The 24038-nt window shown below is 39.5% G+C and overlaps 2 protein-coding genes across 2 annotated transcripts in view; one reads left to right on the top strand and one right to left on the bottom strand.

Moving 5' to 3' along the window:
- The window catches only part of CCDC171 (coiled-coil domain containing 171), a 41579-nt gene extending 26642 nt beyond the window's left edge, over window positions 1–14937 (top strand). The window contains exons 15-26 of the mRNA XM_072139403.1: window positions 75–242; window positions 708–896; window positions 2521–3022; window positions 5133–5249; window positions 5390–5574; window positions 6671–6853; window positions 8897–9082; window positions 10109–10254; window positions 10434–10488; window positions 10940–11071; window positions 11295–11447; window positions 13599–14937. Coding sequence (XP_071995504.1) covers window positions 75–242; window positions 708–896; window positions 2521–3022; window positions 5133–5249; window positions 5390–5574; window positions 6671–6853; window positions 8897–9082; window positions 10109–10254; window positions 10434–10488; window positions 10940–11071; window positions 11295–11447; window positions 13599–13781 — 2199 coding nt within the window. The 3' untranslated portion in view covers window positions 13782–14937. The remainder of the gene's footprint in view (window positions 1–74; window positions 243–707; window positions 897–2520; window positions 3023–5132; window positions 5250–5389; window positions 5575–6670; window positions 6854–8896; window positions 9083–10108; window positions 10255–10433; window positions 10489–10939; window positions 11072–11294; window positions 11448–13598) is intronic.
- A 455-nt stretch (window positions 14938–15392) lies between these two features.
- OPN3 (opsin 3) lies at window positions 15393–22945 on the bottom strand. The gene is made up of 5 exons (XM_072139312.1): window positions 22935–22945; window positions 21721–21884; window positions 18413–18732; window positions 17707–17958; window positions 15393–16928 (listed from the first exon to the last, which is right to left on the bottom strand). Exons 1-5 carry the CDS (start codon window positions 22943–22945, stop codon window positions 16656–16658), a joined length of 1020 nt encoding a protein of 339 aa, XP_071995413.1. The 3' UTR covers window positions 15393–16655.
- Between the last annotated feature and the right edge of the window lie 1093 nt (window positions 22946–24038).

Here is a 24038-nt window from a genome sequence, read left to right as displayed (position 1 = left end):
AGGTGGATTATATATTCCAATTTAAGTTGACCAATTGTTACCATTTTCAGTATCACTGCAATTTTTTTTTTTAGGAGAAGTTACATTTCTTGCATGGCCTATACCAGCGACTGGTAGCAGGTTGTGTGCTTCTTAAGGAACCGGAAAGCATGATGGGTAATTTCTCTTGGCCAGAAATCTGTGTTATACTGCAGGAGAATGTAGATGTCCTAATCTCAGACCTCCAGCAAGCCAATGAAAAGGTAATAAGTGCATGTGACTTTCACTTGAAGGACATCCACCACCAGGATGAAGGATTGTAAACCAAGCACACTGACATACTGATGTGTGCCCCCTATGACAGGATCTACTCTTCTTTTAGCATCTTATGGTTTTGATTTTATGAAAAAAAGGCTTTAAAAGTTTTACAAATGAGCCTGATGGGCTCCAGGCTCCATCAACACCTGGAGCCCCTCGGGATAATTTGCATACATTTTAAAGCTTTTTTTGTAAAAATAAGGGCATAAGAATCTGAAAGAGGATCTTGCCAGATGGGGCACACACCAGCATGTAAGTGTTATTGGTTTACAATCTTTCATCCTGGTGGCAGATGTCCTTTAATATAATAATGGTTTCAGCTTAGTCAGTCTTGTCACACATACATACAATGCACACATCATATTTTTGACTTTCCCATGTTCTCGAATGCCCCCCTTCTTATTCATTAGATATCTCACCTGGAATATGCTTGCCAGAACAAGACTGATGTGTTGCGGGACCTGCAGAAAAAACATGAAGATTCACTGGACAAACTCGCTCAGCAGATGAAAGACCAGCAAAATGCCTGGCAAAAAAAGACCAGGGACTTAGAGCAACATTACTCAGTTATATTTGGGGAGATCAACTCCAGGGCTCAGGTAAAAAGAACTTTGTTTTACCTGTGATTTACACTATCTAAATTGCTTTATTACTCAACCGAAACATTTCTATACGGGTGAATAAACCTTCAATTTTTGAAGAGTGGAAAGTTGGAGTGCTGCTGTACTTTGGTTTTATTACTAGTGGACCTGTTGGATAGTGCTCTGGGATAGCACCCACCGTTCCTATTGCTGTACTGCTTTTTTTCATTGCTTTATCAATATAATTTTGGCTTGTTTTCTTTGGATGCTTTTATTGATGTATGTATATGACTGATGAAATCCTCTGAATACACAGCTGTAGATGCAGATGTACATGTTCGATGACTTAAATGATAAATATTGTACAAATGTATTTATATGCATTTGTCTGTAACTTCAACAGACTTGTCCTTGTTATTGGTAGTAGTTCCAGTGCTAAGACCCATACAAATTGGGTATAGATGTCTTTCAACAAGAAACTTATGGTGTGTGAATATTTTTATATTTAAAGGGGTTTTCCTTTATGCACTGGATACATAAGAGTCTGATGACTCTGACGAGAACTCTGTTCCTGGTACAACTTATGAATGGAGCAGCAAGTGCAATATGCATCCTTCCATCCCTTTCAGGGTCTTTGTTCATGCGCAGCACTTGCTATTGTTGTCACTTTCTTAGTAGCTGAATTAGTGTACTGGGCGCTGTACTGGGCGCGATACCTGAGCGCTGTGCTAGCTATTTTCGTTTTTTGCATAGAACATGCGTATAGCCAGGACGCATGCTCTATCAGTTAGTGGGAAGTTGGCCCCCCTACCAATTATGTTGGTTAGCTAAAACCTGTGGATAGGGAATAACAATCAAACTTGGGAAAACCCAGTTAAAAGTAGTCTGTAATGTCCTTGATGCATCCCAAACCAATAAAAGTAAAAAGAAAAAAGCCTTTAAAAGGAACCTGTTATCAAGAACAATAATAACCTTTCTCACACCCCACTGTGCAGTGGCGGAGGCCCAGCTTAAATCCGCCTCTTCGTCGTTAAAAACGTTCCCCCAATGTTTCCGACCTATGTCTCTGTTTGCTCTGCCCATTGCCACTTCTAAAATCAACTTTTATGATTATGGTAATGAACCTTAAGGGCTCTTGTGATTGTTTCCAGAGCTCCTCATTCATGCAACTTCAAAGGCTGTTAGAATGAGCAGAATATGAAAATGAGCATATCTCACCCGACCCCCTACTCTCTCCCTCCTCACTCAGCCTGTTTAATCCAGCAGCAACAGGGAAAGGGAAGACTTGTTATGCTCATTTTAACAGGCTGTGAAGCCCATTTGTTCATTTGTATAACTATACATTTTAGATAACAAATAGAAGATTGTCACAGATTACCATGGTGCCTGGATCTATATGTAAGTTTTCCTGGTTTATGATTCTTGCTTTGATGGCAGATTTCCTTTAAGCTTTGCTTAATTTTCCTCTGATTCTATTGCAATGCCATATGGCACAATTCTTCACATTCTACTGGTTTTACTTTACATTCATTCAGTTACCGAATTGATCTGGTGTAATTCACAAAAGTTAAAGCGCATAATTGCAGAACTGCTACTGTCCGCCTTGCTTATTAAAGAGATTTTTGTCTTTTTGGTTTTGCAGAAATATCAAAGAATAGCAGAAAAATCTAAAGATAAGATTTCAATTTATGAAAAAACCAAAGATCAGATGGCTTTAGAGAATGTGCGCATAAAAAATCTTCTGATCACCTCAGAAAAAGACCACAAGTGTCTGCTTGCAGCCTGCGCGCTCATGATGGGGGCGTTGTACCCATTGTACAATAGAGCTTGTACTTTAGCTGCTCAAAGAAATTTCCTTCAACACCAGATGAACATGTATGAGGAAGTCCAGGGTGAAATCCGAAATCTAGTACAAGCATTATCTGACAGCGAAATTAAAAGGAGTGGCCACACCATGAGCAGCTCAAAGCAATCTCGATGTATGAAGCTTGTGTTTAGACGTGGTGTATTAGCGGTTTTAGCGGCTAATCGACTTCAGCAACTTGGAAGATCCAGCAGAGCCCTCTTTACCTGGATGGAAACCACCCATAAAGGTCCTGGTCTTATAGTGTGTCCTGGAGGTGTACAAAACTGCAAAGCACTCAGTAAGGCAATCCCATTATTTAGTATATACTAGATACTTCATGAAAACATTTCTGTATTTGGTTCATTTGGGTGATAGGTTTTGATTGGACAAGCCTGAGGGGTGCCCAACCTTTGTTTTCCCAGTGCTTTTGAAAAACGAAAGTTTACAGCCCTCTTGGCTAATATGGGCTTAATCAAGGTCGGCTCCAGGTTTCATTGGGCCCCTGCGCGATAGATCCTCAGTAGGCCCCTTAACAGTGAACTTATGTATCTGCATTAAAAAACAGAAACTTACATACAGCATACATACAGATATACAACATATATATATATATACACACGCATCCAGTATATACAACACATACGCACAGATATACAGCATATATACACACGCATCCACATTCATTTACATATGTACCAATTATACTCACCCCAGCTGGTTGTCACTCGGTCGTGACGTGGTGGCAGGGTCAGGAAGGGGACCGAGTAGGAGAGGGCAGACAGGCCTGCGAGGCGTGCGGCGCGGGCGGGGACGTGCTGCAACGCATGTGAAGTGGGCCAGGCAGGGCGGGGCAGCCACATGTGAGGTGGGTAGGACAGGGCGGGAGGCCAAGCTCCAAAAGCAGTCATGGAAGGTAAAGCAACGGGCTGGGAGTGGATGGGATGCCGAATTATACTTTGCCCCAGGTCCGTCCCACTACCTCTCTGCCCACCTCATATGCGGCCTGCAATCACGGGGGGCTGCTCATTAAATTGGTGAACCCGGGCCCCCCGTAATATGACTACTGTTATGCAACATCGTTGTGGTGGGCCCCTTTGGAGCTCTGGAGCCCCGGCACTTGCCCAGGTCAGCTGGGTGCTGACGCTGGCCCTGGACTTATTCACATATGAACTTTATATCTCCTGAACTGATTGCATAAAATTAAGTCATTGTATGTGGGGGATGTGCTTTAAAACATTTTTGTAATATAGTTTATTAGGAGATTTTGTAAGCTTTTATTGAACATCTACCTTAAAATCCCCTGTCCTGCTCTGTAAAAACCAGTTGCTATGCAAATGCCGTCTTCATCCTGTGCTCTACAGACAGGTCACAGTCTATTACGGTATATTAAATATTTAATGCTCAATCTTTGACTTAGTATACTATTTATTCTTTGTTGATATAAACTGTTAGCTCTGATAGCCGATATTGTCCTTTCACACACTAGCTATCTGCTGGGAGAGGGGAGAGCTGAACAGTAAGTCATCAGAGGTCACTATGTCTCCTTTCCCAAAATCAAGCAGAAAAGGAAAATTATCTACCTAAAAGGGGTATTCCCATTTCAGCAAATAAATCAATTAACAAAAGTTATGCAATTTTACAATATCCATTCTGTATCAATTCCTAACGGTTTTCTAGATCTCTGCTGTCAATCTATAGAAAGCTTCGATGTTTACTTCCAGTGGACAGAAATCTGACCATGGTCACACAGGTGATAACACTCAGCTCTGATTACTCTATATGATATAAAAAGCTATGCACCTGTGTGACCATGGTCAGATTCCTGTACACTGGAAGTAAACATCGAAGCTTTCTATAGATTGACAGCAAGCAGAGATCTATAAAAAGGTGAGGAATTGATAAAGTATATTTTAAATTTGTATAATTTTTCATCATACAAAAAGAACATTAATTTGCCAAATGGGAATACCCCTTTAAAGCTGAAAGCCCAATACTAACATATAGACTCCTGACCTCTTTGGAAAAAGGCAGTAAATTATTTTATTCTTTTTGTATTACCCCATGCAAATATAAGAAAAATAAGTGAAATGATGGTTACACTTTGAAGGACATCTACCATCAAAATCAAGCATAATTGATTTAACTTTTTCATTGTACATACACATAAAACCACCTCAAAGCTGATTGCGATGCAGTTTTAACTGCAACGTGTGAACGCACCCTTACCTCAGACACTTCTGATAAATCTCCCCAATAACTTTTAATTGAAATTTGTCAATTGTTCTGGTCTTTTGATTTCCTTTTTTAAATGGCAGCTCACTGCATTAAGTTACAGCACATGTTTTAGAGACATTTCCAGTTATGATGTGTGTGCATTTCTGGTAACCTATTCCACTCATTCATTCTAGGACCACTGAATGAGACAATGCGCTGTGAAGAAGCCTGGAAGTGGATTACCAGCAGTGATCTTCTGACTGCTATCATCAGCTCCATGTCAGATTTACTGGAAGTATTAAACCAGAAAGGTAATTCATATTATAGAATGACCTAGACAGATATCAGGTGCCCTCTCAGCAATTATTTTTTATGTTATACCGCTGCTATTGTCATGTTCTGTCATATTAGCTCCTGGATAAACTTATATCTTCTTATTTCTCTGCTGTAGACCCAGATTCTAGATCACAGAAACATTTTCTTGACATGACCAGAAACTGTTTTTCTAAGATGATGTCCAAGCTAAATGTGGCGTCCGAAGCTAGATACCCTATTTCTAGGGAACCTGACAGCCTTGTTCACAGAATCAGCTTCCAGACATCCCATACAGACCTTACACATACAACTCCAATTGTGGTAAGAAGTTATTATATTACTATAAATGTTGACCATTCATTACTTTTACTTTGTGTAGTCTGATGTGTTTGTTAATCTCTTTACTCAACTCTAAAAGTAAAGTGTGAATATACCTTTTGTATTGAAAACTATTCCTGGCTGGAGAATGGAGGTGCCCGACTTGTACGTTCCATGAAATTAAGTTTTGTGCTGTGCAAGTTTATTGCTTCTTGTCATATGATCAATGTAAGGATTTAAATGACCATTTAGATCAATGTTCATATCATGATTTTCATTTTCTTAGTGATTCAAAACCTTTCCCAATGGCAATACTAAACCTGCAAAATCAAGCAGAAAAGAAAAAAATGATCTACCTTAAAGGGGTTGTCCACTTTCAGCAACTATTTGATATTGTTTGTGTAATGGAAAGTTACAAGTACAAGTTTCCAATATACTGTTTGTATCAAATCCTCATGGTTTTCTAGATCTCTGCATGCTGTCCTTCTATAGAAAGTTTCCATGTTTACTGAATAGAAATCTTTCAATGTTTATATGATGGAGAGGCACATGCACAAGCCATTAGTATCACACAGCTCCTATTACTCCATGTGATAATAACAGTTCATGCACCTGCATGTCCATCACATCACCATGGACAGATTTCTATCCACTGGAGTAAACATAGAAACGTTCTATAGAAAGACAGCAAGCAGAGATCTAGAAAACCGTGAGGAATTGATACAGACAGTATATTGGAAAATTGTATAACTTTTCATTACACAAACAATATAAAAAATTAGCTATAAGCAGACAACTCCTTACTAACCTATAGTACCCTGACCTCTTTTGGATATAGCAGTAAATTACTTTTGTATGATCCAATCCATATTACGGTAAGTACATCTTTGTCAACTTAAATGGATGAAGAGGATTTAAAACGCATGTCTGCTTACTTCCAAGTATAACAGCTCAACATTCTTCCATACTGCAGTACATGTAGACATAAGTTATGTTATTCTGAGGAAGCTTTAATATTCTTCTAGTCCTGGACAACCTCCATTTCAGGCTTATATTTATTATCTTTTCTAGTATTTTCTTTCTTCTCCTCTGTTAATAGAAATGTCTGAAAGTGTTAAAAAAGCAAATCCTTGCGTTTACCCAGCGGTTACATACAACTGAGGTAGAAAGGCGATCATTACGCCAGGAGCTGTCTGTCATAAAGCAGAAGATCAGTGAAATCAGCAGAGATTCTGGTGGCACAGAGAAACCTAACACACAAGACCAACAATTCCAGCAATCTGTACGTGAATTTAATTTTTGTTCATTCTTTTTTTTTCTTGTTTGCATTTTATTTTTATTATGTTTTTTTAAGTAAAAATACCTTTAAGATAGGAAAACGGATTTTTTGGAAAGATTATATTACAATTGTCTGATCAGGGACGACCCCATTGGTGCAGCCCAGAATTATCAGACCCCAGGTAATGCACAGTCTCGAACTTTTTTCCTATCACAGATCCATAATCCATCACAATTATTCAAGACAATTCTCCAATTATTTAAGACAATTTATGACCACAATTTCATTTACTTTTTATTTTTTCTTATAAATGATCTAAGGAGATGGTTGAATGCATGCATTAATAATTTATCTTGAGCTATAGCCTGCATTGTAGTCCAGAGCTGAGTTTATAATTCTGCAGGTTTCAGAAGTAAAATATTTTAGCAGGTTCTTGGAGAGTCATGAAAAACCAAAAAAGGCCCCATGTGCAATCTAAACCGCCCTCCAAAGTATAAACCAACAAAGACCAAAAACAAGAGAGCTTTATAAACATAAAATATCTATTTTATTCAAAAATAACACATATAATACATATGAACCACTTTCAAGAGGGATTCCTGAAAGTCGAAAGAGGTCACCTCCTGACGAAGCATCAGTGCGAAACGCGTGTCGGGGTGTTCCTGTTGGCCCTCCATCTGACTGCCTCGGTGCCCTTTATACAATGCCTCTGGGTAAGTGTGGCCTGCTTTTTTGACTTTTTCACTAGTACCGGATGGTACCTCCGGTGACTGCACTGTATTGCCTTATAGCATATGGGTCCACTGTCTCCCAATATTTGTCCCATTTTCGGACTTAATACATTATTGATGCGTCTTTTTGGCACATTTTTTGAGGCATAAATAGGATAGGGGGGCCATGGGTTCTCTGTGTCTGTCCCATATCCATCTGGGACTTTGTCTGTTCCCTCAAACTTTCGACTTTCAGGAATCCCTCTTGAAAGTGGTTCATATGTATTATATGTGTTATTTTTGAATAAAATAGATATTTTATGTTTATAAAGCTCTCTTGTTTTTGGTCTTTCTTGGAGAGTCATGTTATGCAACAAATTTATGAGAATGTATAAAAATCCCCCACTGCATTCTAAAAGGAAATCTACCACCAGATCTACTGATTGTACACTGTCCTGATCACACTGCACGTTACCTGCTCCTGCTCCTACGTTGTTTTTGGCTGGGGAACAGCGGTATGCATGAAAAAACAACTTTCACATACTTTTACAATGAGTCTGAGGCGTTTCTGCCAACATCAACAGAGTGCCTCTTGGATCCACCATGTTGTATTAGATTCACGCACCCCTAATCTTTATTCACCCCTCCGTTCCGCCCCCTTATCGCACATCATCCCTCCATCCCACTCGCTTATTGCAGACAGCCAGTGACGTCGCTGTCTAGTTGTGATAAGCGGGCGGGATGAAGGGGTGAATATTGATTAGGGGGTGAATATATTACAGCATGGTGGAGCCAAGAGGTGCAACAGTGATGTTGGCCATAGCACCTCAGGCTCATTAGCATATTTTTACAAAGTTCTTTTTCCATTCATACGGCCTTTCCAGAGCTAAAGAAAACAACGTCTTGCAGCAGGAGCCGATAACGTGCAGTGTGATCAGGACAGTGTACAATCAGTAGATCTGCTGGTAGATGTCCTTTAAAGAGAACCTGTCATGCAAAATAACCCACCCAAAATAAATACTTCATTAAAAATGATGACTAAAAAGCATTGCCCTTATCCTTAAATGGTTCCTTTCCATGGCTACAATCTTAAAAAAGAATCCGTTTTTAAACTTAAATGCAACTGACCTTGGGTGAGTCCAATAATCGTAATGACGTCCAGTATATGCAGTTCACTGCACTGCCCTGCCTTCCTGATCTCTTGCTGGAATGTTGCTAGAGAGACACGCAGACAGGGGCACTGTTACATTGGGCTTAGGAGGTACAAAGCACTGCTTATATATAGATTTGATCATTACTAAGATGGTGTTGAATGCAATTTTTTACTTTTTATCAGAATCTTGTTCCCTACGATAAATTCAGTACAGTCTTCGATGAGCTGAATAGCGCATTGTTACGTGAACAGGAAGCCCAGATTCTCTTGAATGAACAGTCTCAGCAGTTACTGGAGCTTAACTACAAAATAGAACTACACTCCCAGGAGGAAGCAGAGAAAGATCAAACTTTATCAGAAGCAGTGAAGGTTTGTGCTTTTTGTGTTGTGTAGAATATGTCTTTAATTCTATGTTTATGTCTAGCTCAGATTTTCTTCCTTTCTGCTGCAAATCCTTTGTGACTTTAATGGTGAAACTGTTGCAGGTTTGTCACATATGGCTGAGATCATTGTCATGGCAATTTGGGACACTAAACCACTGATGTGGTGGCTCTTCTGCCCACAGATCGACAGTGGTGCCTACCATTTACATTTTAAGTAATAATATATGGTTCTTCCATCACACATGCTAGAAACCTTGTGAAATGATTGGTTAGAAGTTAGTGTACTGTAGAAGTAGATGTGCAACTGTGTTAGAAATGCCTTGTTGTACAGTTTGTATGTGGCTTAAAACATGGAAAGAAATCAAGCTGTTGTTACAGTGTGGATCTGGTGAGAGGTGATTGTCTATCATTGGCTTCAATGCGGATAAGTGCGGACCCAGTAGTGTTTGAACTTATCTCAGTAACCCCATGCTCGTTCTGTTCTGAAACTGCATGGGTTCTTATTGATCTTACTGTCACCTGCGAATGCGGGTCTCTGCTGTAGCCAGGTATTTAAAGGGAACCTGTCACCACATTTTTCAGACCCTTTAGCCTCCTAACATTAGCAAACTGTACCCCATGAATATACCTTAAAACATGAAATCACAGCATGCCTGCATGGAGGTTGGTCCCTGAAGGCTGCTGTGATTTCATGTGATCAGAAATATGACTCGCTAAAGATATCCCTGGTTACCAGGTAAAATTATAAAGTTGATAAAGTATGAGGGGAAACAATTTTTACCTAAAAGAAGGTAAGATAATAGAGTTCTATGGAACCTGTCAATAGATGTTTTTGAAAATGTGGAGACAGATTCTCTTTAACTTGGAGACAAAGATTAAGGGAAGACCCAGGCAGCTTTAAGTAACCGCATGGGTAAACCTTTTTTGTGCCATATATCTAGTTCAGTAGTTCATGGCAAAAATCTGGAAGTGTACTCTAACAACACTTCACTGTTCCCTCTACTGCTTGTAGAGTCTCTCTGAGACAAAAATGGAACTGAGAAGAAAAGATCAATCTTTCCGTCAACAAAACAAACTGCTAATGCAGTTGGAGCAGGACAAGCGTCGACTTGAAGAGAGCATCTCCAGTGCAGAGAATGCCCTCCGCACAGCAGCCAGGTGAGCATGAGGTGTGCTATGATGCTATACACCAGATATATGACATGGAGGATATACATGGGGAATGTACACTTTAAGCATACTAATTTACAGACGCCTCACTCTCCACATTGTGTACTTGATGGTCTTGTTCTCAATTACTTTTGATAATATGATTTATAATAACTTTACTATTACAGGGAAAAGGAGGTCCTGACAAACTATATGAAATCAGTTGCAGCAACAGTACAGAAGGTAAGAACTGTAAAGTCTAGTTCCAGATTTAATAGCAGAACTTGCTAACTCCTTAAGAACCTCTCCAAAAAAGAAGGGCGTCTCCAGCAGTGCAGTGGGCTGGCTCGGGGCATTCCTGCACCGGGCCTGCTATAGCCAGCGCCCTTCCAGTTTTGAATAGACGCAGGCAATAGCACGATTCTTGTGCACCAGTGCAGCCGGACACTGGATGCATCAGGAGGCCAGAGCTGATATCATACGCCTGTGCACGCCTCACCATATGATAAATATTCCCCATCTGATGTATCTTTAGAAAGCCGCTAATCTTTCTATTAAAATTTGCCTTTTTTCTGCGTTTCAATTTGATTGATATGGTAGTGATATCTGGCATGTGGTATTTATACCAAGATTTGTGAACTCGGGGCAAGTCGTTTTTATCCTCAGTTTTTATTTTCTATTACTAACCATGCAGATGAGAGATCAGACTTCTTTGTCACGAGTAGTGACATCAAGACAGGATGTAACTTTCCAGCTCCCAAATTTGTCACCTAAAATGTTTGAAACTGAAGACTATACAGGCGGATCAGACTTCATTGTTTGCCAGGTAATTGTCATGTGCTTGTTGTATAGTGACTGTGGTCACCTGGAACTTTATTCATTAACTATTACAAAGACACAGAATTTATGTGTAATAACTTTATTGAAAATGTTGACTACTTTTTTTTTTACCATTAAAAAAATCCTAAAATGTATCTATTAAAATGCCTCTTGCATGGAAACAAATAGTATTATAATGTAAAAGCTGAGCAATGCTATCTTCATTACAGAGCATGATAAAGGGCTTCTTGGACATCTATCAGATCGCACGCACCAAGGCAGCTGCTCTGGAACGGGAGATAGTGTTCCACAAAAAGCACATTACTGCTCTTAAATCTGAGTTGCAGACTGCTTGCCTTCGTGAAACCAAGAGCTTATCTTTGGTAAGTGCTTACCCAGGTTTTTGGTAACACAATACACGTCTCTTCAGCATTTATTGTTAACCTGTTTCCTATGTTCTTTCATCACCTAGTTAAACAATATGTATATTCAATCTATTCACACCACATACAATATTCACCCATCAGTGCACTCTAGGGGTCTTTATATCAAACAGTATTATAGGGCTATCGTTATCTACATTTCTTATTAACAAGAACAGGAATATGGGGTCGCCCTAACAGCTTTATGACATCATGTCAACCCTTAACATTATCTACACTTGGTCAAGTGGCAAAATAAAAATCAATATATATCCAAGAGTAATGCCAGACTAAAGACACTGTTTGAAATTAAAAATGGAAAATCTTTATTGCTAATAGTACATATAATGAAAACGCATATTGTTTACACAATTTTTGTTAAAAAATGCAATACATTGGTAGTGGTCCACAGACTAAGGGGTCATATCTGGACAAGAATATGGAGAGACATAGATCATGGCAAGGTAAGGAACTAACATACGGTCCTGGTGGAGCTTTCAGCATCAACACGTACATGTATAGACACATATCGCTGTATGCTAATAACTTTCTTGCGTCATGTAGCTAAATGCAAAAAAGCCCACCCTAACGAGCCTCCTTGTGAGCCAAAACACACATCGGGAATGGAGTCATCCTGGACATTGGAGCACCACCACACCACCTTACTATCTGGGTAAGATTTCTATTTTTAGGGTGGGCTTATTTGCATTTAACTACATGACACAAGAAAGTTATTAGTATACAGTGGTTATATGTCTATACATGTACCTGTTAAAACTGTACGTTATTTCCTTCCCTTGCCTTGATCTATGTCTATCCGTATTTTTGTCCGGGTATGACCCCCTAAGTCTGCATACCACTACCGATGTATTGCATTTTTTTAACAAAAATTATGTAAACATTATTCATTTTCATTATATGTATTGTTAGCAATAAAGATTTTCCATTTTTATTTCAAACAGTGTCTTTACTCTGGCGTTTCTCTCTAAGGGGTACCCCTAGAGGTACAATTATATATATATATATATATATATATATATATATATATATATATATATATATATATATATATATATATATATCTACATTTCTAATGCAGGATGAGGCTTCCATGCATATATATCATCCTACCTCCTGTATTTTAAGAACTCTGTACTGAGAGAAAAAAAAAGCAATTCACTAATTTACTCTAATTAGCAGTCTACATGTGTTTAGCTGTTAACAGAGGCTTAACATTGTCCTCCAGGCTAATCTCCATTTTCCTTGCTTTCTGGTAACCATGGGAAATGTATGGGAGGAAAACAGGCTTGTTGGGAGGGGCAGTAGTAGAAGAGTGCAAAAAAACATGACTTTGAGTGATGTCACAAGCATGTGACTCATCATATGCTTCAAGTCGGTCATTTAAAAACATGCTTTCCTGATTCATATGAATGCCCTCAGTGAACTTAGCTGATGTCACAACCATGAAGTCCCACCCAAAAAGCTGAATATGATTTTATAAGAAGGGCTTATAGATATACTAGGCTGTATCTAAGGCTAGGAAGATGCAGGGAATGATATAAGTAGCGTTGGAATTGTTGTCAGAGGAAAATATATTACAGTTAGGCTTAGGCTATATTCACACGAACGTATGGGGGACGTATATACGGCCGACGTATATACGGCCGATATACGTCCCCCATACACTCCTATGGGCGCACGGCACCCTACGGGAGCGGTACGGTGCAGCACACGTGCGGCACCGTACCGTTCCGTACCCGGGAAAAAGATAGGACCTGTCCTATCTTTTCCCGTAATACGGGGCCGTGCGCCATAGGTTGCTATGGAGAGGGGCGGGGGTGAGCTGCGCTCACCTCCTCCTCCTCTCCCCGTACACTGCCGTTGCCCGCTACGGTACGGTACGGGCGGGCAACGGCAGTGTGAATATAGCCTTAAACATGTGTCAGATTGGAACAAAAACTTTATGTATAAATCCAGCAAATTGTAGATAAGTGTTAAAGGTAATTCTTAGTCATTTCTATAATAAACTTTTAAGCATTTATTCAGCTGTGTTATGAGCTTAGAATATCCATTTTTAGTATACTTTATAACGTTGTCTGTTTTTTACATCAGGCAAAGCTTGATGCCAGCCCTCTGCCAAGCTCCGGATTTTTACCGCTGCAGGCTGAACCAGACTTCTCACAAAGCTATATGAACTTTAGTCATGTGAACAGCAGAACTTTCCAGCCCATTGACTTCTCATCTGCTAGTGACCTTACATCAGCTACAATGCAGGAGCTGCCAGCTAAAACGTAATGACTTCCCTCCCGGCAATGAAATTATTCCCATCTGTTATTAAAGACAGGGTGCCAAGGTGTAAATGTTCTCTATTGTTATCATGTCTGCAATGCACTGATGTTTTATATGCCTTATATTTATATACAATTTTTGATAGTTTTATTATTTAATTTGTACAGAATTTTACACTTTTCACATTTTTATATTTTTAAACTGTAATGTGATTCTGCTGAGTTGTATAGATGTTAATGGAAATCTACCATAAAAATCAAGCATGATAAACCAGGGACACGTCCTCGAAAATCCTGGCACTGTGACTGGGGTAATCTTCTTATATTTGTTATTTCCTCCTTCCTACGAAAATTAACTTCAGGGGGACATTACCAGAGCCTCTACATGCTGCAGCTTCACAGACCCTTACACTCTGCAGGAGCATTTAGTACACACTGGAAGGGAGGAAAATTCATTGCTGTCGACAAGGGAGGGGGAGACTGTTTAACAGCCTATGAAGCCAGAGCATGGAGGTACTCTGGTAATGCCGCCAGAGCCCTGCTGGCTCCTAAGCATCATTTCAAAAGTTGACTTTAGAAGGGGGGAGGCCATAGACAACAAATATAAGAAGATTACCAAGGTCACAGTGCCTGGATCCCTAAGTGTCCGTGGTTTATCATTGATTTTGATGGTAAAAGCACATAAGAGCACATGGACATCTACATTTATAAAAGAGAATGTTCATCTGACCATTATTTCTATCTTGTTGCATTTGATCTTATAGAGAGTAATTTGAGTGATGGTGGGCGATGTTGAAGTGTAGTTCAAGGGGTCCAAAAGCACAATAATCCATATACCGAATAATAAGTTGCCCAATGGATTGCACACTAAAATCTGGAAACGGTATATGCAGAACCCAGTCTGCACAAGTGACCTAATCTCTCCCCAATACTAAAGAGTGTGGATAGGTATCACTGATTAAATTAAAAAAAAAATATTATGTATTGCATAAAAACGCATAATACACATTATTGTCTCCAAATATAAAACCACCATTAATGGGAAATCAGTGGAACCATGTGCAGTGCATAAGCTTGAACACCAAATAAAAGGAAACAAACAAGAAAAATCCTGAAGATGATTATGCTTAGTTATATAATGCATAATTAACCAGCTACAATTAATAGCAGAGAAACTTCAAAGCTTCACCTTGATGCAAGTACATTTTCATCATGTTGGTTAGGCATACATTGTTTCACCACAGCGTGACCATGCATGTTAAATTGTGAGACTTTCCTATATTTCGCTGTGTTATGGCGGCTGCCCTGTGCTGCTCTATGGAGAGGGGAGTGGTGAGAATGTGTGAATGTTGTGAATGTACCCTAATGCTGTTTAGACTATATGACTACTGCAGTGCTTGGGACCAGTGGGCACATCATTGCTGGGAAAAGTACAGATTTCAGCAGGGAACAGGTATCAGTAAGGAGAGTATGACTTCTTCAGTTACGTTATCCCTTTCAAATATTACTACCATTATTCTAAATGGGGCTGAAGTGCAGTAACAAGCATTACCTAACTACTTTAACAATAAAAAGCAGCCATATCAATAACAGATGTTCTAAATAGAATGCTTACAAAAGTCATACAGTACACATGTCATCCAGCATTTTGGTAAAATAAATGTGTTAAAAAAATGGAAAACTGTTTTCTTTAATGTTTATTAATTTTCTCATTACGGTATTAATTTTCAGATTTTTTTTTTTTGCGTTTTTGATTACTTTTCACACTTCAGGAAATCATATCATTTTTAGGATTTCCAACTGTTGTCCACTAGAGGGAGCTTCAGCTCTGTACTGTGTGGTTGCACACAGCATACAGCTGACTCTAGCTATAGCTATCTGCTATACTTCATGTAACTATTGAACAGGACCTGAAATGACATCACGTTTGGGCAGAAGCAGCCCCATTTACACACTTCTGTTTTCAAACCTTTCCACCCTGCTTTGCGATAAACAAAAAGCAGGACTTTCTCCCCTGCTCAATCATGAAATGATCGAAGGTACAGAGTATGAAGATACATTGGGGCTCATTTACATGCGACACAAATCGGGGGGCGGGCTGAGCATGGGATTTAACATTTGAATTTGTGTCTCAAGCCATGCACTTACATACACCGGGAAGAAGATGGTGAACTCCGGCGGACCTGAGTGGGGAAGCAACACATGCAGGATATCGGGCACACGATCTTAGTGAATCACGCTGCAGTCCATGATCGTCGGACAACGCACAGCGGGGATCACACAAGGGATAGATAAGTAAATGTCCCTCATTGTGCAGATAGAGACAAAGAGTTGTCACAAGGTTGTGCAGGATCACAGACTGGGATGGAGGGACTGATGGGGAACAAGACTATGCCCCATGAATTCTTGTCCTCTAACTTCTGCATCCACATAACTGCATGGATGAAAGGCTTTCATGCTAACTTCAGAGGGTAGCATCACATGGTCTCTCGCTTTAAATTACTGTTACTCTGAAGTACTATAGAATAGAATGAAAGTAATAGGCAATGTTGTACAACATGACAAGAGCTATGTATTTGTGTAAAAAAAAAGTTGCAAGTAACTTAGTAAACCCATCACTAACCATCTGTAGGAGTATGAGTAGCCACGCGCCTCTACCTGCTTATCTCTGAGTTATAGTGGCCAACAGTCTTTGTGGGTGTTGGTGCCTAAACTCCTCTACCTGATTGTCCTTGTGAGTATCTGTGACCACAAGCCTTTTCCTGGTGATCCACTAATCTGTACAGTGCCAGACCTCTTTATTCACTGGCCACCAGGTACTTGACTTTATTCAATGTATTTATTTGATGTATGCCACTGATGTCAGCATCAGTTGTCAGTTTCAGTTCAGAACATCTGGTTGCTCTAGTGGACGTACATAGATTATTTTCACTTTAGTTCCATAACTGTTTTGAGTCTTTCCAATTGACTCTACAGTATCCGTTTCTCCAGTCGCTACTATAGAACTGACCGAGGATGAGCTGAACATGACTCTTCTTCTCGGTCTGCTACATGTATTACACATTTTCACTGAGGCTCCAACAAACTTCTTTCTCCCTGTTGTTCGCATTCTCCAGTACCAGAAGCAGAAGAACTTTAGAAGGCCTTGTCTGAACTAGGAAATGAAAAAGAGGTTACTGATCTTTACCACCATGACAAAAACTGGATTTACTAGTGTTCATTTACCTGTGCAGTCTTGAAGTTACCACCGCTATGTTTTTTTATTTTTTTCTCAGGGGTTGGGCTAGAGGGGGCAGCTGGTGTGCCTGTGTCAGTCTCCTCTATGCATTCTTCCTCTCCTTTACACCATCCCCCTCCCTCTCCTGCCTGCTTAATGCACATGGTAGGAAGAGGAGAAAGGCAGAGGGAGTTGGATGAGTATGAGGTGGAGACTGACACACAAGCACAGCCCCCCCCCCCCCCCCCCAAGGATTCACCGCATGTTTCTGTCAGGGAGCTAGGTAATATGAAATAAAGTTTTATCATGTGGTGGTATTCAGAATGCTGAAAAGGCATTTTTAAAAGCCACATAGTATGCGTTAACGCACCTCTCAACAGCTAAAAATGACATTTCGCTTTAAAGGAAAACTACTAGTACATTTAACAATAACAAACTACACATATTCCCCTACAATCCCTCTTCATCCTGATCAGGATGAATGTAATGCTAGTTTTTCTTTATGCCTAAGTCAACATGTTTATTTTAATAAAAGGTGTTTACTGCTTAGCTGCGTCCCACTTTTCTGCAATAAGCACTTCGCCAATATAGTTTGCTTAGTACATGCAAAGCTTCAGGTGTCCAATCTGGGCAGGTAAACTACTAATCTACTTTTGCATAAATAAAGACATTTTTGATCTGCTTTCTAAAATAAAGTATTACATGAAGATAGTACCTTCTTGCTTGTTAAAATGTAGATGAGCGGGTTTATGGCTGTATTTAGTTTTGCCAAGATAGAAAATACAGTGGCTACTGTGGGAGTCCTGAAATCCTTGTTACCACATATTACCAGCAGAGGCATGATATAGGAAGGAATCGAAAAAATAAGAAATGTCAGGATCATCAAGGCAAACATTTTAGCCACTTTAATTTCATAGTCCTGTAATTTCTGAGCACAACCGCTTTGGTAATCTTGTAGTCTTCGCAGCTGAAAGTAGAAAGTAACGCATAATAATTACTTAGAATATGTAACTATATGATACATGTAACAGGAGATCTGTTCTGGTGGTTTCTATTGTTACTCTTTAATACCACTAGTGATATGTCACAGGGCAACAATTTTCTCATTCAGCTGCTTTTCATTTACTGCTACTTCATTTCTACTACATATGTTTTCCACTATTACCACTACATTTGTATATCAACACCAGTTTTTTGGTATTCATCTATTGTAAAGATCTCCACATAAAAGATTTTTCCCTTTCCCACTGAACTCCCTTCCTTGGGAGTTATGAGTTTGGCAGAAAAGAAACTTTGAGTGGTACTGGGGCCACCTCCGTAAGAGCGATACAATACAGATAGGTTATAAAAAAAATTATTTAAAAAACAATAGGCTTGGTAGATTGTTTTAATGTACTGTCTGGAAATTTGTTCATACTCACCATTCTGATACAATACAATATGTAGCCATAGCAATATGTCATAATGCTTACTGGGGCAACTAGAGAAGCAAGGAAGACGAGAAGAATGGAAAAAACCTGGCTGGAATCTTCCAGTGTGTAGTCTAAAGAGCAATCTAGGCCATGGAGTTCCAGAGTGTATCTGTTCAAACCAAGTATTGGTGCTAAACTCCAGGCAAGTGAATATATCCAGATGAAAGATATAGCTTTACGTGACCATGAGAATTCAATGACTTTGTTATGCTCTACTCGAATGTAGCGTTCATAGGCAATGACTGCAACAGTACCAATTGACACGTTACCTGTAAAGCAAGTGATACTATTAGTGATATGATATGCATACACAAATTATATGTCAGTCGTGGACTAACAAGTTCTTACTGGTACAGAAGAATACATGGCTGTCCACCTGCTTACCTGTTCAGTGTTTCAATGTGTCTGTCACGTCTATTTCGTGATATGAATAAATGGACAAATGCAAATAGGTCTGGGGGAACACACATCCACTGATAGATGTCATATTTGTAGAACAAGAGCGGTAAGTGTGACTTTGGAGTGTACTAGAGTATTTGTTGGATATTTTAAAGTTTTGTAAAAAAATAATAAACTTAAAAGTGGCAATATTATTCGGCTCCTTTACTTTCAGTGAAGCAAACTCACTCCAGAAGTTCAGTGAGGATCTCTGAATGACCCAATCTTGTCCTAAATGACTGATGATAACTATAATCCATCTGTGTGTAACAAGTCTCCATATAAATCCACCTGCTCTGTGATAGTCTCAGGGTTCTGCAGCATGAAGACCAAGGAACACACCAGGCAGGTCCATGATACTGTTGTGGAGAAGTTTAACGCGGGATTTGGATACAAAAAGATTTCACTGCCGAGATCTACAGCTGAGGTGGGAGAGTCTGTCCACAGGACAACAATCCATCTTACACTGCACAAATCTGCCCTTTATGGAACAGTAGCAAGAAGAAAACCATTTAAGATATCCATAAAAGGTCTTGTTTAAATCTACCTAGCAGCCAAACATGTGGAAGAGGTGCTCTGGTCAGATGAAACCAATATCAAACTTTGTGGCCAAAATGCCAAACGATATGTTTGATGTTAAAGCAACACAGTTCATCACCCTGAACACACCATCCCCATTGTCACACACGGTGGTGGTAGCATCATGGTTTGGACCTGCTTTTCTTCAGCAGGGACAGGGAGGGTGGCTAAAATTGATGGGAAGATGGATGGAGCCAAATACAGGACCATTCTGGAAGAAAACCTGTTGGCGTCTGCAAAAGACCTGAGACTTGTACATAGATTTATCTTCCAACAAGATAATGATCCCACACATAAAACAAAATCTACAATGGAATGGTTCACAAATAAACGTAGAATGGCCAAGTCACAGTCTAGAACTGAATCCAATCGAGAATCGAGAGTTGAAAACTGCTGTTCACAACCACTCTTCATCCAACATCACTGAGGGCTCATTCACATGGCCGTCTGCAGGGACGTACATGCAGCCCACACGGCGGGCATACCTCGTTTGAATGTACCCTGAGCTTGATCTGTTTTCCAAGGAAGAATGGTCAGAATTTCAGTCTCTCCATGTGCAGCACTGATAGAGACATACCCCAAGCGACTTGCGTCTGTAATCGCAACAGAAGGTGGCGCTACAAAGTATTAACTTAAGGGGGATGAATAATATTGCACGCCCCACTTTTCAGTTTATATTTATTATTTTTTTCAAAAGTGTGAAATATCCAATAAATTTCGTTCTACTTCACAATTGTGTCCCATATATTGACACAATGAAATCAGAAGACATCATGTAGTAATGATAAATGAGGCTCATCCTTTTTGAATATGTTATGCTATGGTACATGCATAGCATATGTGCTATTTGATACAACATAATAGAAACCCAATTTTCTTTCCATGTACCTTGTAGCTATGTTATCTATACTGTGCGCCAGTCTATAGCTCAATTCTAAAATAATAATAAAATACTTGTATTTCTTTTCTGCTACATTTTGTAAAGTAAATAGTCAGAAATACAACAATAATTTTCTGCACACCAATTACACAAGTTTAAAACATTATTCGGGTTTGTTCAAATCTCAGTTGAAATTTTGCATTAAAATGCTGTACAGAGGCCATACAATGCCTTGTGTGAATGCAGTAGTTCCTAGAAAACCCATTTCACTAGGGCAGAAGCATTACTAGAGGGTGCAACATGTGCCTCAGGTGTAAGTGGCCATAGGGAGCACCAAAAAGCCACCTTTTATTTATTGGAATGCAAAGTAAAGGCAGTGACTTGAACATTTGTCCTCGTTGAAGGAACACCAGCTTTAGCTCACACCAAATAGAGAATAACCAGGAGATGTTGCTATATATCTGAACAGGAGACTCAGGAATTGTAAATGTGGCTTTTGATTTTAGTGGAAACGAACAATAATGTACAGTATTTTTCGGACTATATGGCGCACCGGAGTATAAAGGCGCACCATCAATAAATGCTTGCTAAAATGTCTTGGTTCATATATAAGGCGCACCTGATTATAAGGGTGAATGACCAGCAGGTGGCAGACCTGTGCACAGTTCAAGGCAGCTGTTGTCTGTAAGTATGGTTGATATATGAGGCGCACTGGACTATAAGGTGCACCTTTGATTTCTGAGAATATCAAAGGATTTTTTGTGCGCCTTATAGTCCGAAAAATATGGTAATAGTTCAGATGTGGTCAAACAGAAAGGATATAGTCAACCTGTCCATCTGGAAAAAATTACCATGATCAATATATCATATATGCAGTCTGTACTATGTGCAGTGTGCCTGTGGAGTGTGCAGGGTGCGGTAGATTAAACAAAACTGGTGCACGTTCTTCATTATTCTGGTGCCCCCTGCATTGCTCTAGAATTGTGCACCATTTTTTGGTGCATTTTGTTCATGCTGCAGAATTGTGGCGCACGTCAGTAATAAATTTGACGCAAACTCCGAGTAAGCAGTTACATGCCCCTTTAGGTGCACATTTTTGTCTTGTTGGACTCAGTGCAGCTGTGACACAAAACTGGCGCAGGCACTTTATAAATACATCTGCAAGCAGTTTTCACATTTTTTTTGGGCCACTGTAGTAATATTTTGTGTTATCCATGGCTTTACATAGGGCTGCAGATAATAAATAACTTGCCTTAGTATAATAAATTAAACAAAAAACAAATTGTGCACACCTATCCTGAATCCATGCTTTTTACTATGATGCATGTAGTACATAGCCAAATATTCTTGATCTACTTACCAAAGACGTTTTTGCAGAATCCGACAAAAACACATCCTGCCTCATTCCAAATCCACTGTCTGCTTACACATGAGGCAAAGTGAAAACTAAATCCAAAAACTGACAACAAAAGGTCACTGAAATTGATGTGTACCAGCAGAAGGTTTGTAGGAGTCCTCAAAGTTCTAAATTTGAAGTAAAGGATTAATATTAAAAGGTTACTACACAATCCCCAGACACCAAGAATAGCTAAAATTAGAGCCAGGAAATCATATGTGTCCCGGGTAAAGAGCTCTTGAGCATATATCCTGCTGTTATTCTTGACGTGTGACATACTGCAGCTAGCTATTACATTTTACACCATTGAAGAGAATTTGGCTTTTCCTTTCAGAAAAAAAGACACATGTTACATTGCACCTAATCCGGTCTTAAGCCTTTACCAGAGCTGGATTACCAAACAAGATTATAGCACAGGAATAATTACAAAAATTGGGATTAGAACTGGATAAGTAATCACCTCCAAAGTACAAGTGCTTCCTACTTAAAATGATCATAGTTTCTACCAGTGAAGGACACAGGTGGTAGAAGGGCCTTTGTGTAGGAATAGTATGTTATCCTACAGTGGTACGGAAAGTTATCAGACCCCATTAAGGGGAACCTGTCATCAGCAACTGGCCTAATAAAGCACTACCAGTACTGTATATTGTAAAACAGAGTAACACCTTCTAGTTTTTGTTTCTTTCCTGGTACTGTGTGAGGACATCAACCTAAAAATCAGAAACTTTGAAGTGAGGTGCAAATTGATTGTATGAAGTCAAGGAGGCAGAGAGTTTAACACTAAAGTCAAGGCGAGGAGCTCTGAACGCCTCCTCCTCTGTGATTGACATCATGCATCAGAAGTCAGTAGATCTAGATAGTGATGTCTATGGATGCCGGACCTCAGTGTTATGACTTCAGTGTTAAAATCCCTTCCTCCTTGACTTTATACACCAAGTTTACCTTTCAGGGATTACAAAATGGTGGGTGACCAATCTAAAACTTAACTTTTAATGAAATTATCATAAAAAGACAAATATGAGAAATACAAATAATAATAAAAAACACACCCCTGTTGGAATGCTAAGAACACCAACCAGCAGTTGTGCCAACTCCAGCTCCTGGAGTTGGCACAAATGTGCAATAACTTCCTATACCCTTGTATGCGTATCAATGCTCAAATAAAGAAGGACACATACCTGTAAGTCATTAGGTGTAAGGACATCTACTGTATGCGCTGCTGTAGTAGGCATTCATCAATTGTAGATGAAAGGGTATACACCTTTAGTGTGGACCAATCACTTGTACAAGAGCAGAGAAGATGATGTGAAAAGGAAGGAAAGACACGGTGTGTATATAACCCTAAGAGAGGAGGGGGGCGGGAATTCCCTGTTAAACCCTAATAACTCAACACGGAGCCACAGCCGTAACCAGCTGTCACCCCGTCTGGAAACCTCATCCTAATATAGGTCCACTGACCCTAGGTAAGGTGAAGGGATGGGGGTTCGAGAAAGTAGTCTCAAATACACATGTACAGTATTAAAAGAAGAACCTCTATATTGAAGGGATAGTGGGCCCTAGACAGTAGAGATAGTAGGCATAAACAATAAGTAGGCAGGTATAGAGATATTGTTAGGGTCACACCTGGTCAAGAACCCTAAAAGAAATCCATCAAAAAGGTGAAAAAAGACACCCTAGGGTGGGTTTAGAGGTAACCTGGGGTAAATGATAAATATCAAAGTGCCCCAGTATAATATAAGTGGACAAAAAAGGGCATAGATAAGTGTCCCTTAGTCGGTCTAAGATTAGGCTTTGTGGAGGACTTAATGTGCAGTTAACTATGAGTACAGGACTTACAATAATATAGAGAGATGAGTAATAAGGACACCATAACCAAATTATTGCACATTTGTGGCAACACCAGGAGCACATAAGTATATTTTCGCAGCTGGTTGGTGTTCTTAGCACTCCAACAGGAGTCTGTTTTTTAATTATTATTTGTATTTCTCACATTTGTCTTTTTATGATAATTTCATTAAAAGTTAAGTTTAAGATTGGTCACCCACCATTTTTGTACCCCCTATATATCACATTGACCTGGTGGTTTAGGGAGGGGGTTCATACTACCCTCCTTTTTGTGTATTTTTCGGTTTACTTTTGACTTCAGAGATGATTTTCTGGATGATGCCACCACACTGGGTCATGAAAGAAACATGATCTGGAAGGTGTTAAGCTTCTTGGCAACATACTGGTAGTGGTTTATTAGGTCAATTTCTGCTGACAGGTTCCCTATAAATTGTTCA

Source organism: Engystomops pustulosus, chromosome 1, assembly GCF_040894005.1.
Source record: "Engystomops pustulosus chromosome 1, aEngPut4.maternal, whole genome shotgun sequence".
Lineage (NCBI taxonomy): Eukaryota > Metazoa > Chordata > Amphibia > Anura > Leptodactylidae > Engystomops > Engystomops pustulosus.
This window is presented reverse-complemented; position numbering and strand designations above follow the sequence as displayed.

Bases quoted from the DNA above. Each gene is read 5' to 3' on its own strand.
- OPN3 (XM_072139312.1), bottom strand. The intron at 18,733-21,720 runs GTAAGTAGATCA...CTTGCTTTACAG, and splicing joins ATTCTGCAAAAACGTCTTTG to GTAACGTGTCAATTGGTACT. The intron at 17,959-18,412 runs GTGAGTATGAAC...TTCTACTTTCAG, and splicing joins TATTGTATTGTATCAGAATG to CTGCGAAGACTACAAGATTA.